General features: G+C 43.3%; 1 protein-coding gene across 3 annotated transcripts in view; it reads left to right on the top strand.

Annotated features, from left to right (window-relative positions):
- LOC118400379 (small conductance calcium-activated potassium channel protein 2-like) overlaps positions 1-14,570 on the top strand; it is a 55,550-nt gene that overhangs the window by 27,450 nt on the left and 13,530 nt on the right. For all 3 annotated transcript variants that reach the window (XM_035797187.2, XM_035797189.2, XM_035797188.2), the window contains exons 3-4: positions 305-400; positions 985-1,403. In XM_035797187.2, the coding sequence (XP_035653080.2) occupies positions 305-400; positions 985-1,403 (515 nt within the window). The remainder of the gene's footprint in view (positions 1-304; positions 401-984; positions 1,404-14,570) is intronic.

The following is a 14,570-nucleotide window of genomic DNA, read 5'->3' as shown; positions in this document are numbered from 1 at the left end:
ATGGATTCATTTTGGTCTTGTTTGCTCCATCCAACAATATTTCTAAAATCCACATGAAGACTGCCTAAATTATTTCACACAACAACAACGAAAATCTAAGTTGAAGATTTCTTCTATTAATGCTTTTACATGTACAGTTCTGAGGTGAAGCCCAGGTATGACCCCTCCTCTGAAAGTCAACATAGGTTGCACATGTTATGTAATCGTCAATAAATATTCTTAATTTATTTTATATATTTATATTTCTCCTCAATATCACTGTATCTCTAAACTATATTTATTGTGTGTCTGTCTCTCACTACAGGAATCTTCGTACTCATTTGCACTGAAATGCCTTATCAGCCTTTCCACTGTTATATTGCTTGGTCTTATAATAATGTACCATGCCCGGGAAATCCAGGTGAGTCGAAATAATGCAACAATTTAGCAGGAAATAACATTTCATTGTTATAATTTATGGGCTGGTGTGGTGATTGCCTGAATTGCTTAAAAATTGAGTTTGATTATTGAGTGTGATGATGCCCGTTATTGATGATTTTTTTTAAAGTATTCAACATTTAAACAGGTCAACTCAATTGGGTATGTTAGATACTTTACAGTCCTAATTCAGCTGATTTATATGATAATATTTACAGAAAATGACTGAAATAACTGTTACTTTTTTTAAGGCTCTTTAAAATGTGAAGAGTGGCATCTATTAAAGCTGTAATCCACAGTAGTGAAACTGCCACGTCTGTTTGCAATATTACAACAAAGAGGTTACTTCAAACAACCAACACTGTTTTTTTCTCTGTGACATCTTGAACATCATTACACACGAGATAGAACAGCAGAGTATGTACTACGGACTGTAAAATAAAGTATATAACTACAGTAAAATAAAGTATATAAAGACTGAAAGAGAAAGTTTATAACTACTGTAAAATGAAGTAGGTAAAGTCTGTAAAATAACGTATAACTAAGCTACTTTTTCCTTTTCCGCAGCTGTTTATGGTGGACAATGGGGCAGACGACTGGAGGATAGCCATGACGTACGAGCGCATCTTCTTCATCGTGCTGGAGCTGCTGGTGTGCGCCATCCACCCCATCCCGGGCCATTACCGCTTCACGTGGACGGCGCGGATCGCCTTCACCTACACTCCGTCGACGGCCAACGCCGACGTGGACATCATCCTCTCCATCCCCATGTTCCTCAGGCTCTACCTGATCGGCCGCGTCATGCTGCTGCACAGCAAGCTCTTCACAGACGCCTCATCGCGCAGCATCGGCGCCCTCAACAAGATCAACTTCAACACGCGCTTCGTCATGAAGACGCTCATGACCATCTGCCCCGGCACCGTGCTGCTGGTCTTCAGCATCTCCTCCTGGATCATCGCCGCCTGGACGGTGCGAGTCTGCGAGAGGTAAACGGCTAGGGAGTTCCCTAAAGAGGGAAAAACCCAGCCAATCGCCACAGAAACGCACGCCCCCATCGTTGTGCACTGTGTGTGTCGGCACTCCCCCCTTCTCTATCTCGCTCCCCCTTCCCCCCTTCTCCTTCTCTCCCTCCTTCCCCCTTCCTCCCTCCTTCTCTCTCTCTCCCTTCTTCCCTCCCTCCTTCTCTCTCTCTCCCTCCTTCCCCCTTCTCCCCCCCCTCTCTCACACTTTCTCTCTCTCCCTCCTTCTCTTCTCTCTCTTTCCCCCTCCGTACCCCCCTATCTCTCTCTCTCTCTCCCTCACTCTCTCTCTCCCCCTCCGTACCCCCCTTGCTCTCGCTCCCTCCCTCCCCACTTCTGTCTCTCTCCTTCCCCTTCTCTCTCTCTCTTTCATTCCCCCTTCTCTCTCTCATTCCTTCCCGCTTTCTGTTATCTGTGTCCAGTTGTGTTGTCGTGTTCTGTTTATGCTCACCAGCCCAAAGTAATGTCTTGATGTGTCGTACCCCCACACACACCACTGCCTGGGTAAAAAAAAAGGGGTTTCATTAGCTCAGCGATCACTCCACGAGTCCCTATTCCTTGTTTTAATGCTATTTTAGCAGCTTTTCCATAATTCATGAGTGTCTAATTGTTTGTTTGCTGAATGGTTTGTTTTGGTAATGCTGAGCAGCCCCAAGGATCCCCGTTCACATCAGGCTTTTTCTCAAGGGGGCGGTGGGGATTCTCACAGATCTCAGAGTAAAGGGAGGAGGCAGGGAAGAGCACGCTTTTTCAGACCAATTACAAGTTTATCATTACTTTGATGTTAAGTTGTCTTCTTTGGTGTGTAGGGGCTGAGGGAGGTGGGATGGGTTGACGTCAGCTCCTGTAATACTTCGTTATGACAAAAGGGCTGTAAAGTCAAAAAGTCAAACAGTCAAATCAGTCAACAGGAACGCTCGCTGCCAATCTTTCAGTCAGTCAGACGGTGAGTTGCTCTCTTACGTTTTGCTTGCTTTTTATTTCCTCCCTTTCCATCTCATACTTCCTTGCTCTCTTAACCCCTCACTAACCACTTCCCCCTGCACCCTGGAGCCACGTAAGGACCAGCAGAGAAAACAGTGTTTGACCTTTGGCTCCACCTCCACATGAAATGGAAAAGAAGTAGCGTGAGGTGCAACTCGAATCCAACTTCACCAAATAGTTTGTTGGCACACATTCAAAAGAACACTCTGTTCATCAAGCCTACAGGAATGAATAGTGTATTGCTGAAGGTACTTGCATAAAACCTTAAAGTGATACCGTCACAAGGATGGACACACTGTTTTTTTTTCCTGTCTTAGATTTAACCATGAAAGATACAGGTGTTGCCAAATACTGTGAAAAGCATGAATAGAACGTATGGATGACATTGTTGGTGTTGTATCTGTCTGGTAATCTTTCAACATTACAAAGGAAAACCATAGAACCACAGGGAAATGTAACCAAGCTCTACAGTCGGATGTCTATGTTACTTGGACGCAACATGCGGCTGGAGTCAACACCATGAAATATCTAGAGTGGCTAATGGGGTCAGGATAGATGATATGCCCACCACACGCTCCGTGCCAAACTAGTCCGCAGCAGTGCATGCAATATAAGGCAGTCCAGTTATGGTTTCAATTTGAAAATAACATGTTTCCGTGTGTTTGGGTACGTGTTTGTGTGTCGTGTGAGTGTGTGTGTGTGTGAGTGTCTATAATGTTATACTTTCTATTTCCCCACTATGCTGCTCCATAGGGATACCATGTGAGTCCTCGCTCTCTAGCCGTGGAAAACCTATCATTTTGCACCGAGCTGGCGCCACTGCTGCCCTGAGTGGGTGAGGGATGGGGTGGGATTGGGCGAGGGGCAGCCCCCCCTAAAAAACTGCTATCCTTTCCAAACAGAATAAGGCAAAGGGGGACTAGGTATTCGCCCCTTAGTCGGCATGAATGTGGCACCCATCCTCAAAACCCCAGAAATATGTCAACAAAGAAAAATACATTCAGTGGCTAGGAGGCGAAACCTATGATTTGAGCAGCACTTTGAACCAAGCGTCTCTTTCTAAACTGATTTGTGGTAGCAAAAAGGAGGAGGAGGAGGAGGAGGAAGGAGTTTGCTAAAATGGAGCAGCTCCTTCAAGTCACCTTCACCAGCAAGCCGGAGGGCAATTGTCTTTTTTCATTCCTCTTCCTTATGTAATTGTTATAGATCCATAATGTGCCCACTCTTTTCAGCATCTACTTCCAAGATTTGCTGAGGAACAAAAGCTTTTTAGTCCTTTGTGTTCTCGCACATTACCATTCCATTATGAGTCTCCCCTCGAATAATTGATTGAATGATGTCGTAATCGTTAGGTATTCTACAGGCTTTTGTCACTTCTGCCAGCTGATTCAGTTTGCTCAAGACGTGGCAAAGGAATTTAATCTGAGATACATATTCATACAAAACATCCGTGCTTATTTGAGGAGAAAACAAATATCAAGTCATTTGTCTGGTACAAAGTCGTTAATGTGGATTTAAGCTCAATTTTTTTTTTTTTACCAAATTTCTAACATTTAACCATATTATAATAACCCCATTAACCCGGAAGTGTTTCACGAAAGGCTCTTCAGCTAGGATGATGAATAGTGAGTGTGTTGCTATCCGTTCTAGCACAGTTTCCAAAATTGAGTCATGAGGAGTTTGTTTCTTCAAGGCAAATGCAGTGTCTCCAGTTTGAAGTTTCATAACATGGATTGAGTTCCCACCTGTAGTAAACAATGAAACAGCATGGTAGTCTTCATGTTTACTGCTCTCCATCCCATCACTCCAACACACTCAAAAAAGAGGCGCTTGTTTTCCAAAGTGCTGTGCGTGAGTTTGGAAATGAATCTGCTGATGCACTGTTACATTGACCACGCTCCTGAGCCAAAGGGCAGAACGGTGTGAGATTGGACGAGCACGGAGTCTGTCTGGAATAGACGGGCGAATGAAAGACACATGGTGGGTGGAGGGGACAGGAGGGGTGGTTGGCTGAGTGGCGGAGTTGGCAGGAACCCTGATGGTACAGTAGAGGGAAGCAATGCTGGTCACTGCCCCCTTGATACAGCTCCAGAGCTCCCCTACTTTATTGAAGAGCCTCAGTCTTCTGCCGTTCTTATCAAACACCTCCTCTTTTGCGTCATGATGCTTTGCAGATTTCCTACTACTGTACCCATCTAACGTGGCATGCTTGCAGTTTTTCCTCATCCCCTCCCCCACTTATTTATCTTTCCTTATTCATAACTAGCAGGCCTAATCCAGTCAGAACTCAGATACACTTGCATGCCTTGCCTGTCCCCCCTCCGGTCCTATCTCCTTTCTCTAACTCTCTCTCTCGCTCTGAAACTAAACACTTTTTTTTCTTTTCGAGGTTACATGAGACAGTCGTTTCTCACCCCGGTCTTCCTGGGGAACTCTGGCCATGTAACAAGCTTTGGAAAGTTAAGAGACTTTCCCTCATCACAGATTAACAGGGTCGAGTTACTGGCCGGTTACTGACCGATATCATGTGTGTGTTATTGTCACTTGACCGGAAGACATAGTGCACAGCTTCATGTAGAGCGGAATCCTAACCAGAGATACTTGTGCGCTTGAACTTTCACCACAACTGAATGTTGTGTGTAAATCCCACATTAGTGTCTGTGTGAAAGGTCATGTGGACCTTCAAGCAGAGTTTGAGTTGTATCTTGTGTACCATTGGAGTATACCTCCACACTGTATTCTTCATGCCTGTTGATATTCCATACAGTAGTTATTACTGACAATGGACAAGCATGACCTAACAAAGTTCCGGAACACGATGATGTTGACGTTCATCAAAGAAAGCTTTTGAGGCTATAAGGCTATACGAAAGAGTTTTAGCTTTGCTCTTAAGTCCACAATGGCTGTTTGAAGGTGATATCCTGTAGGGAAGTTCTGTGTTATGTCTTCTACCACCTGATACTTTTACTTGTGCTATTTTTGGTTGTGTTGGCTGTGCTACGGCTTGTATCGCTCGCGTCATATTGTGAGACTTTGTTTCAAATACACGTTATTACCATTTTGTTCAGTAAATGATAATGAAAGGATAGACTTTTATATTGACTCGACATGTTTGCTAGAATCCATTTGGAGTGCTTGCTTTGCATTTTGGCTGGATGATGCGAGCACAATTAGGTCTGCAGTTTTTTTATTAGGTCATCCCCAGTTGAGTTTAATCCTATCTGTATGTTTACCGCTTCTGACACCCCCCTTACATTTCAACAAATTTATCCCAAAATAATCTCTACCATTGCTCAAATTCTCATTTAAATCAAGGAGACTTGTTAAAATTCCTTTAATGTGCTACGATGAGTTTGCTTGATATGATGAGTTCCTGTAGAAAAGACTGTTGTTAGTACATGGACAAGCTAAGGCATATAAAAGTCCCCTTTTAATGTTCTTTCCACTGCAGTGGCTTATATTAGGAGCAGATGAGGCTGTCCAACAATTTGCCTGCTCAGGGTAATACTAATAAAAATACTGCTTGCTGCTCAATATACAGTATTGTGTTCTCAATAACTGGTTAAACCAGTTTTTCTCAATTTCCGGTTTAATCAGACTTGCATGCAGCATGCCATTCAAGGAACAAATAATAATTTATTTGGCAGTATTGTCTACTACTATATACTGTTGTCTTTATAGGTAACAGTTATTGATATCTCTAACAATTCTTTCCAACCAATGTTTTTGGCAAATGTTTCTATGTTACTTTTTAGTACCACAACTGACAACAGGGTTTGGAAGATTCAGAATACTCATGTCGTTTTGATTTCATTCCTCAAATAGCTCAGGTCAGGATTTCCCAAACTCGGTCCTTCCCAAAAATCTAAAGCTTAAGCTTCAACCTATAATATACAGCATAGACCAGGGTATTCAAATCTGTGTATTGCTAGGGCAAAAAACAAAACATGTACCCAGGGGGGCCCCAGGACCGAGTTTGGGAAGCCCTGCCTTAGAAGACACATTGTCAGGCATTGCCACTGTATGTCCCTGGGACAAACCATCTGTTTCTTGCATGAGCTCATCCACATACGGTGAGAGAGGGAGATAAAGAACTCTGGGGGAGATGGCCAGGGTTAAAGACCAGATGACATGAAGAGATGGCCAGGGTTAAAGACCAGATGACATGAAGAGATGGCCAGGGTTAAAGACCAGATGACATGAAGAGATGGCCAGGGTTAAAGACCAGATGACCAGGGTTAAAGACCAGATGACATGAAGAGATGGCCAGGGTTAAAGACCAGATGACATGAAGAGATGGCCAGGGTTAAAGACCAAATGACATGAAGAGATGGCCAGGGTTAAAGACCAGATGACATTAAGGGATGGCCAGGGTTAAAATACCAGGTGACATGAAGAGATGGCCAGGGTTAAAGACCAGATGACACGAAGAGATTGCCAGGGTTAAAAACCAGATGACATGAAGAGATGGCCAGGGTTAAAGACCAGATGACATGAAGAGATGGCCAGGGTTAAAGACCAGATGACATGAAGAGATGGCCAGGGTTAAAAGACCAGATGACATGAAGAGATGGCCGGGGTTAAAGACCAGATGACATTAAGGGATGGCCAGGGTTAAAATACCAGATGACATGAAGAGATGGCCAGGGTTAAAGACCAGATGACATGAAGAGATGGCCAGGGTTAAAGACCAGATGACATGAAGAGATGGCCAGGGTTAAAGACCAGATGACATTAAGGGATGGCCAGGGTTAAAAGACCAGATGACATGAAGAGATGGCCAGGGTTAAAGACCAGATGACATTAAGGGATGGCCAGGGTTAAAAGACCAGATGACATGAAGAGATGGCCAGGGTTAAAAGACCAGATGACATGAAGAGATGGCCAGGGTTAAAGACCAGATGACATGAAGAGATGGCCAGGGTTAAAGACCAGATGACATGAAGAGATGGCCAGGGTTAAAGACCAGATGACATTAAGGGATGGCCAGGGTTAAAAGACCAGATGACATGAAGAGATGGCCAGGGTTAAAGACCAGATGACATGAAGAGATGGCCAGGGTTAAAGACCAGATGACATGAAGAGATGGCCAGGGTTAAAGACCAGATGACATTAAGGGATGGCCAGGGTTAAAGACCAGATGACATGAAGAGATGGCCAGGGTTAAAGACCAGATGACATTAAGGGATGCCAGGGTTAAAAGACCAGATGACATGAAGAGATGGCCAGGGTTAAAGACCAGATGACATTAAGGGATGGCCAGGGTTAAAGACCAGATGACATGAAGAGATGGCCAGGGTTAAAGACCAGATGACATGAAGAGATGGCCAGGGTTAAAGACCAGATGACATGAAGAGATGGCCAGGGTTAAAGACCAGATGACATTAAGGGATGGCCAGGGTTAAAGACCAGATGACATTAAGAGATGGCCAGGGTTAAAGACCAGATGACATGAAGAGATGGCCAGGGTTAAAAGACCAGATGACATGAAGAGATGGCCAGGGTTAAAGACCAGATGACATGAAGAGATGGCCAGGGTTAAAGACCAGATGACATTAAGGGATGGCCAGGGTTAAAAGACCAGATGACATGAAGAGATGGCCAGGGTTAAAGACCAGATGACACGAAGAGATGGCCAGGGTTAAAGACCAGATGACATGAAGAGATGGCCAGGGTTAAAGACCAGATGACATGAAGAGATGGCCAGGGTTAAAGACCAGATGACATGAAGAGATGGCCAGGGTTAAAGACCAGATGACATGAAGAGATGGCCAGGGTTAAAGACCAGATGACATTAAGGGATGGCCAGGGTTAAAGACCAGATGACATTAAGGGATGGCCAGGGTTAAAGACCAGATGACATGAAGAGATGGCCAGGGTTAAAGACCAGATGCCATGAAGAGATGGCCAGGGTTAAAAGACCAGATGACATTAAGGGATGGCCAGGGTTAAAGACCAGATGACATGAAGAGATGGCCAGGGTTAAAGACCAGATGACATGAAGAGATGGCCAGGGTTAAAAGACCAGATGACATTAAGGGATGGCCAGGGTTAAAAGACCAGATGACATGAAGAGATGGCCAGGGTTAAAGACCAGATGACACGAAGAGATGGCCAGGGTTAAAGACCAGATGACATGAAGAGATGGCCAGGGTTAAAGACCAGATGACACGAAGAGATGGCCAGCGTTAAAGACCAGATGACATGAAGAGATGGCCAGGGTTAAAGACCAGATGACATGAAGAGATGGCCAGGGTTAAAGACCAGATGACATGAAGAGATGGCCAGGGTTAAAGACCAGATGACATGAAGAGATGGCCAGGGTTAAAGACCAGATGACATGAAGAGATGGCCAGGGTTAAAGACCAGATGACATGAAGAGATGGCCAGGGTTAAAGACCAGATGACATGAAGAGATGGTCAGGGTTAAAGACCAGATGACATGAAGAGATGGTCAGGGTTAAAGACCAGATGACATTAAGGGATGGCCAGGGTTAAAGACCAGATGACATGAAGAGATGGCCAGGGTTAAAAGACCAGATGACATTAAGGGATGGCCAGGGTTAAAAGACCAGATGACATGAAGAGATGGCCAGGGTTAAAGACCAGATGACATGAAGAGATGGTCAGGGTTAAAGACCAGATGACATTAAGGGATGGCCAGGGTTAAAGACCAGATGACACGAAGAGATGGCCAGGGTTAAAGACCAGATGACATTAAGGGATGGCCAGGGTTAAAGACCAGATGACATGAAGAGATGGCCAGGGTTAAAGACCAGATGACATGAAGAGATGGCCAGGGTTAAAGACCAGATGACATGAAGAGATGGCCAGGGTTAAAAGACCAGATGACATTAAGGGATGGCCAGGGTTAAAAGACCAGATGACATGAAGAGATGGCCAGGGTTAAAGACCAGATGACATGAAGAGATGGTCAGGGTTAAAGACCAGATGACATTAAGGGATGGCCAGGGGTAAAGACCAGATGACACGAAGAGATGGCCAGGGTTAAAGACCAGATGACATTAAGGAATGGCCAGGGTTAAAGACCAGATGACATGAAGAGATGGCCAGGGTTAAAGACCAGATGACATTAAGGAATGGCCAGGGTTAAAGACCAGATGACATGAAGAGATGGCCAGGGTTAAAGACCAGATGACATTAAGGGATGGCCAGGGTTACAGACCAGATGACATGAAGAGATGGTCAGGGTTAAAGACCAGATGACATGAAGAGATGGTCAGGGTTAAAGACCAGATGACATTAAGGGATGGTCAGGGTTAAAGACCAGATGACATGAAGAGATGGTCAGGGTTAAAGACCAGATGACATTAAGGGATGGCCAGGGTTAAAGACCAGATGACATGAAGAGATGGCCAGGGTTAAAAGACCAGATGACATTAAGGGATGGCCAGGGTTAAAAGACCAGATGACATGAAGAGATGGCCAGGGTTAAAGACCAGATGACATGAAGAGATGGCCAGGGTTAAAAGACCAGATGACATTAAGGGATGGCCAGGGTTAAAAGACCAGATGACATGAAGAGATGGCCAGGGTTAAAGACCAGATGACATGAAGAGATGGTCAGGGTTAAAGACCAGATGACATTAAGGGATGGCCAGGGTTAAAGACCAGATGACACGAAGAGATGGCCAGGGTTAAAGACCAGATGACATTAAGGGATGGCCAGGGTTAAAGACCAGATGACATGAAGAGATGGCCAGGGTTAAAGACCAGATGACATGAAGAGATGGCCAGGGTTAAAGACCAGATGACATGAAGAGATGGCCAGGGTTAAAAGACCAGATGACATTAAGGGATGGCCAGGGTTAAAAGACCAGATGACATGAAGAGATGGCCAGGGTTAAAGACCAGATGACATGAAGAGATGGTCAGGGTTAAAGACCAGATGACATTAAGGGATGGCCAGGGTTAAAGACCAGATGACACGAAGAGATGGCCAGGGTTAAAGACCAGATGACATTAAGGAATGGCCAGGGTTAAAGACCAGATGACATTAAGAGATGGCCAGGGTTAAAGACCAGATGACATTAAGGGATGGCCAGGGTTAAAGACCAGATGACACGAAGAGATGGCCAGGGTTAAAGACCAGATGACATTAAGGAATGGCCAGGGTTTAATGAAGAGGAAAAAAGCATCACTGCATCCATTTTAACCAATTCCCATGACATTTTAGTCATTTAGCAGATGCTTTTATCCAGAGTGACTTACAGTAGTGAGTGCATATATTTCCATACTTTTTTTGTGCTGGTCCTCCATGGGAATCAAACCCACAACCTTGGCTTTGCAAGTGACATGCTCTATCAACTGAGTCACACGGGACGCACAGGGGTGAGTTGTGTACTTCAATACCACCCAGAATAGTGACTTGTTTATGATGTTGACATTCTTCAATGGTCTCTCTTGTGTTGGCTGATGCGGTAGATAGTTTGCAATGTGTCACCGGTTAGGTTGTTTTCAACACTGTGAATCAAGTGGTATTCCTGTAGCCTAACACACATTAAAGCCCTTTCTGAAAGGAGTCATTTAGGTCTAGAGCTCTCATCTGTTCATACTTGCAAATAGAGTTGCTGACAAAGTAAGGGAACACAGTGTTTTTTGAGGGAGCGATCTTACAAACAATGACATGTCTACAACACAAAGCCTACTTCTATGGGATGTTTTGCAAGGGTGGGAGACATTTTATTTCAGACAATTCCTCTGGTCTCACACTAGGTCGAAAGTGGTGCCAGCTCTTGTCCATGCTATGCCAACACTCTACACAGTATATTGAGAGCTTCAAAATGCCATCGACTGGCTCTGCATCCGTAGCTTCTAGTGCCCATATCACTGTAGTCTATGGACATTTGTCTGAGTCCTCTTCAAGATTCAAGAATTTGGGGGAAAACCTATCTACAGTTTTGTACGCATCTAAAAACAAAAATTCCACACGAAACCATGTCGTCATAAATGTAGAGTCACAATAAGAGTATTCTTAAAGCAAATACATGGTGATACAGGGAAACCATACACTGCAATGTTACACCATTGTGGAAATGGAAAACAAACCTCTAGCATTGTCGTGCTCTAATCGCTTTCACCAGCCTAGAATCATTTGGACACTACGGCACTTAAAGTACTCCTCCTACAAAGGCGTAATTGGTGCCGTCAAGAGCAACCATGCAATTTGAGATAGTTCCAGTGTGTAAACCAGATTTTTCCCCAACCCCGATGAAGCCAGTGATTGAGTGGAACTCATCATGATACAATAAGCAATTAACACAACTGTAGAAGCAACTAACTTTCAGGACATATTTCACCTCTTTCTTTACAACTTAAGTTCACATGAATCACATGAATCAGAGGATAAAATAAGAAGCAGTGTAATATGTTGACAGAAACGACTTCCACCAGGTTCTGTCACAGAGTTAGTGATCTGGAATGACTCATGTATTTGCCTGGTTTAGTCACAGATTGTCTAAAATTAGCAAATTAGTCACTATAGTGTTGTCCCCCTTGCTCTAAGCCTTGTCAGAGAGGATGCTATTGAAGGCTAACAGTGCTGGATTCAGTGCGTATCGCAGAAGTATCACTTTATAGCTCGATTTAAATTTAAAGGCAATGTTCCCTCCCTCGTGGAGACTGCATTCATGGTAAACGCTGCATATGTCGGGCTTTACATTTCCATTTTAACACAAATTTTCCGCCATACTTCCACGATGCGGATTGAATCCAGCCCTAACAATCCAGGTGAAAGAGAAGGGAAGTCAAAAACATTGAACTTAATGCGTTTTTACTGGTCTCCAGCATACAGATAAGAGACTGGCTGTATAAATATTCAACCCCCATCCACTTGACAATATTATGATATTTGTCAAGGATGGTTTTCACTTTGTCGTCGCTCTCTTTGCTCTCAATATACTGGCTTTTCAGCATGCAGGATGCAAACATCTTTTTAATGCCTGCATGGTATTGTATCGACGTGCTTCTTTGCATGCCATAGAGTCGCTTGAACCCACACTATTGACTCTGAGGAAAAAAGGATCATGTTGTTTTTCCTGACATTGAACATGAAAGCAGAGTTGACATAAAGGAAAAATCCACTCAAAAACCGTCTTTCGGTATTTCTTTAATTAGTCCACTGTTGATACATGTTTTGGATGTCAGCAGTCATGTTTTCAAGATGCTGGACTTTCAAGAAGCAAAGTGTCACCGGTCACATCATATAATGCATTTTGGATCATCATGATCGGGGCGGCAGGGAGCCTAGTGGTTAGAGCGTTGGACTTGTAACCCGAAGGTTGCAAGATCGAAGCCCCGAGCTGACAAGGTAAAAATCTGTCTTTCTGAACAAGGCAGTTAACCCACTGTTCCTAGGCTGTCATTGAAAATAAGAATTTGTTCTTAACTGACTTGCCTAGTTAAATAAAGGTAAAAATAATATATGCCATTTAGCAGACGCTTTTATCCAAAGCGACTTACAGTCATGTGTGCATACATTCTACGTATGGGTGGCCCCGGGGATTGAACCCACTACCCTGGCGTTACAAGCGCCATGCTCTACCAACTGAGCTACAGAAGGACCACAAAAAAAAAAATTATGATATGGCTGGTGACACACTGTATATTGAGCTTCTTGAAAGTCTAGCATCTTGAAAACTTGACTGTGGCTATGCAAAACATTTTGCGACTGTATCATCAGTGGACTAAAGATAGAAATACCAAAAGATAGTTTTTGAATGGAGTTTTCTTTTAAGGACATCAGAGTTCAGCAACAACTGCTGAATGCACGGTTTGTTCCTTAATGAAAGGGATCTGTCTAGGAGGAGATTTTCAAGAATGTTCATGAGTTCCAAACTTGGTTCGCCTACCCCAGGTGTTACAAACTGTATTTCTGCATTGATTAGATTAAATTGTTCCGGCCATTTTTATTCCACATGCTGGGTCACTGCTGGATAATCAAGTCATTAGCATATTCCTAATTGTTTTAACAAGGATCCCTTTCGAAGAAAATCTCGGAGCAGAAATGTCATCCTCTTTATCCTTAATAGTCATCCTGTGTACTTTTGAGAGCTATTAGTAATCCTGCTGAACAATGCACCTCAGTATTATGACTCCTCCTAGACAGCACCTTAGCCAATCAGGGATGTAGTATGTAAAGAAAGGTAGGGTTGGGCTGGATGGGTTAATTTTGGGACTTTATCCCACAATGCAAAGGGGATGGTAATGTCATCATCAATGTTGACATTTGAGGTGGTGTTTTTTTAATCTATCTGCTGTGGTTTTAGGGTTAGTGCTATCATGGATCCTTGGGATGTCCCTACCCTAAACACTAACCTTAACCATAACCCTTACTTAACCCTAACCTTAACCCTTACCTTAACCCCTTTAAATGTCAACTTCAATGGGGTGAAGTCAGTTGGGACGTCGCAAGGGTCCCGTTTAGACGTTGTGTTTTAAGGGGCATTGGCTATCGCATGTTTTTCTGCCATTTTCAGCAAACAGAATGATGAAATTAAGTGATAAATTTTGAAGGGATGATGTTCATAACCAAACCTTTGTTGGGGTAGTTCAAACTCTTCACATTACAGATCCAAAGTAGTTTTTCCCCCATTGTGCTGTAAGAAATGAGAATTGACACTCTCCTTTCTTTAAACAAAATGATGTTGATGGTCAAATATATTTTCCTCTCTTGTAAAAGCAAATGCAAATGATTTGGGTGCATTGATTCAGAATCTGTTGGGAATGAGTGCTGATCAAAGTGGTTATAGTATTTTAGATTTCCAGTGATTAGTTTGGATTCAAATCCTGTAAGACTCAAACTTAAAAGATCAATTGCCTGCGGTTCTCATAACGCTTAAATGCATAGCTGCATAACTTAATGTATGTCACTTTCTTTATTCCAATCATCTTTCATAATATTTTAATTGCTATGCTAATGAGTAGGAGATGTATGTCTGGATTCATGTCTATTTTTAAACGTTTCTCAATTGATATCATCCATCGTCTCAAGTTGTTTAATAGACACTGATACATACAGTAAATGTTCAGTGTTTTGCTGTGGAGAATTCTCAAACCGCCATCAGCGTTTAATTAGATTCTTTAAAAGGATTATTGAAATCAATTGTGTTTTCCCTTCCATATCATTTT

Source organism: Oncorhynchus keta, chromosome 15, assembly GCF_023373465.1.
Source record: "Oncorhynchus keta strain PuntledgeMale-10-30-2019 chromosome 15, Oket_V2, whole genome shotgun sequence".
NCBI classification, from domain to species: Eukaryota; Metazoa; Chordata; class Actinopteri; order Salmoniformes; family Salmonidae; genus Oncorhynchus; species Oncorhynchus keta.
This window is presented reverse-complemented; position numbering and strand designations above follow the sequence as displayed.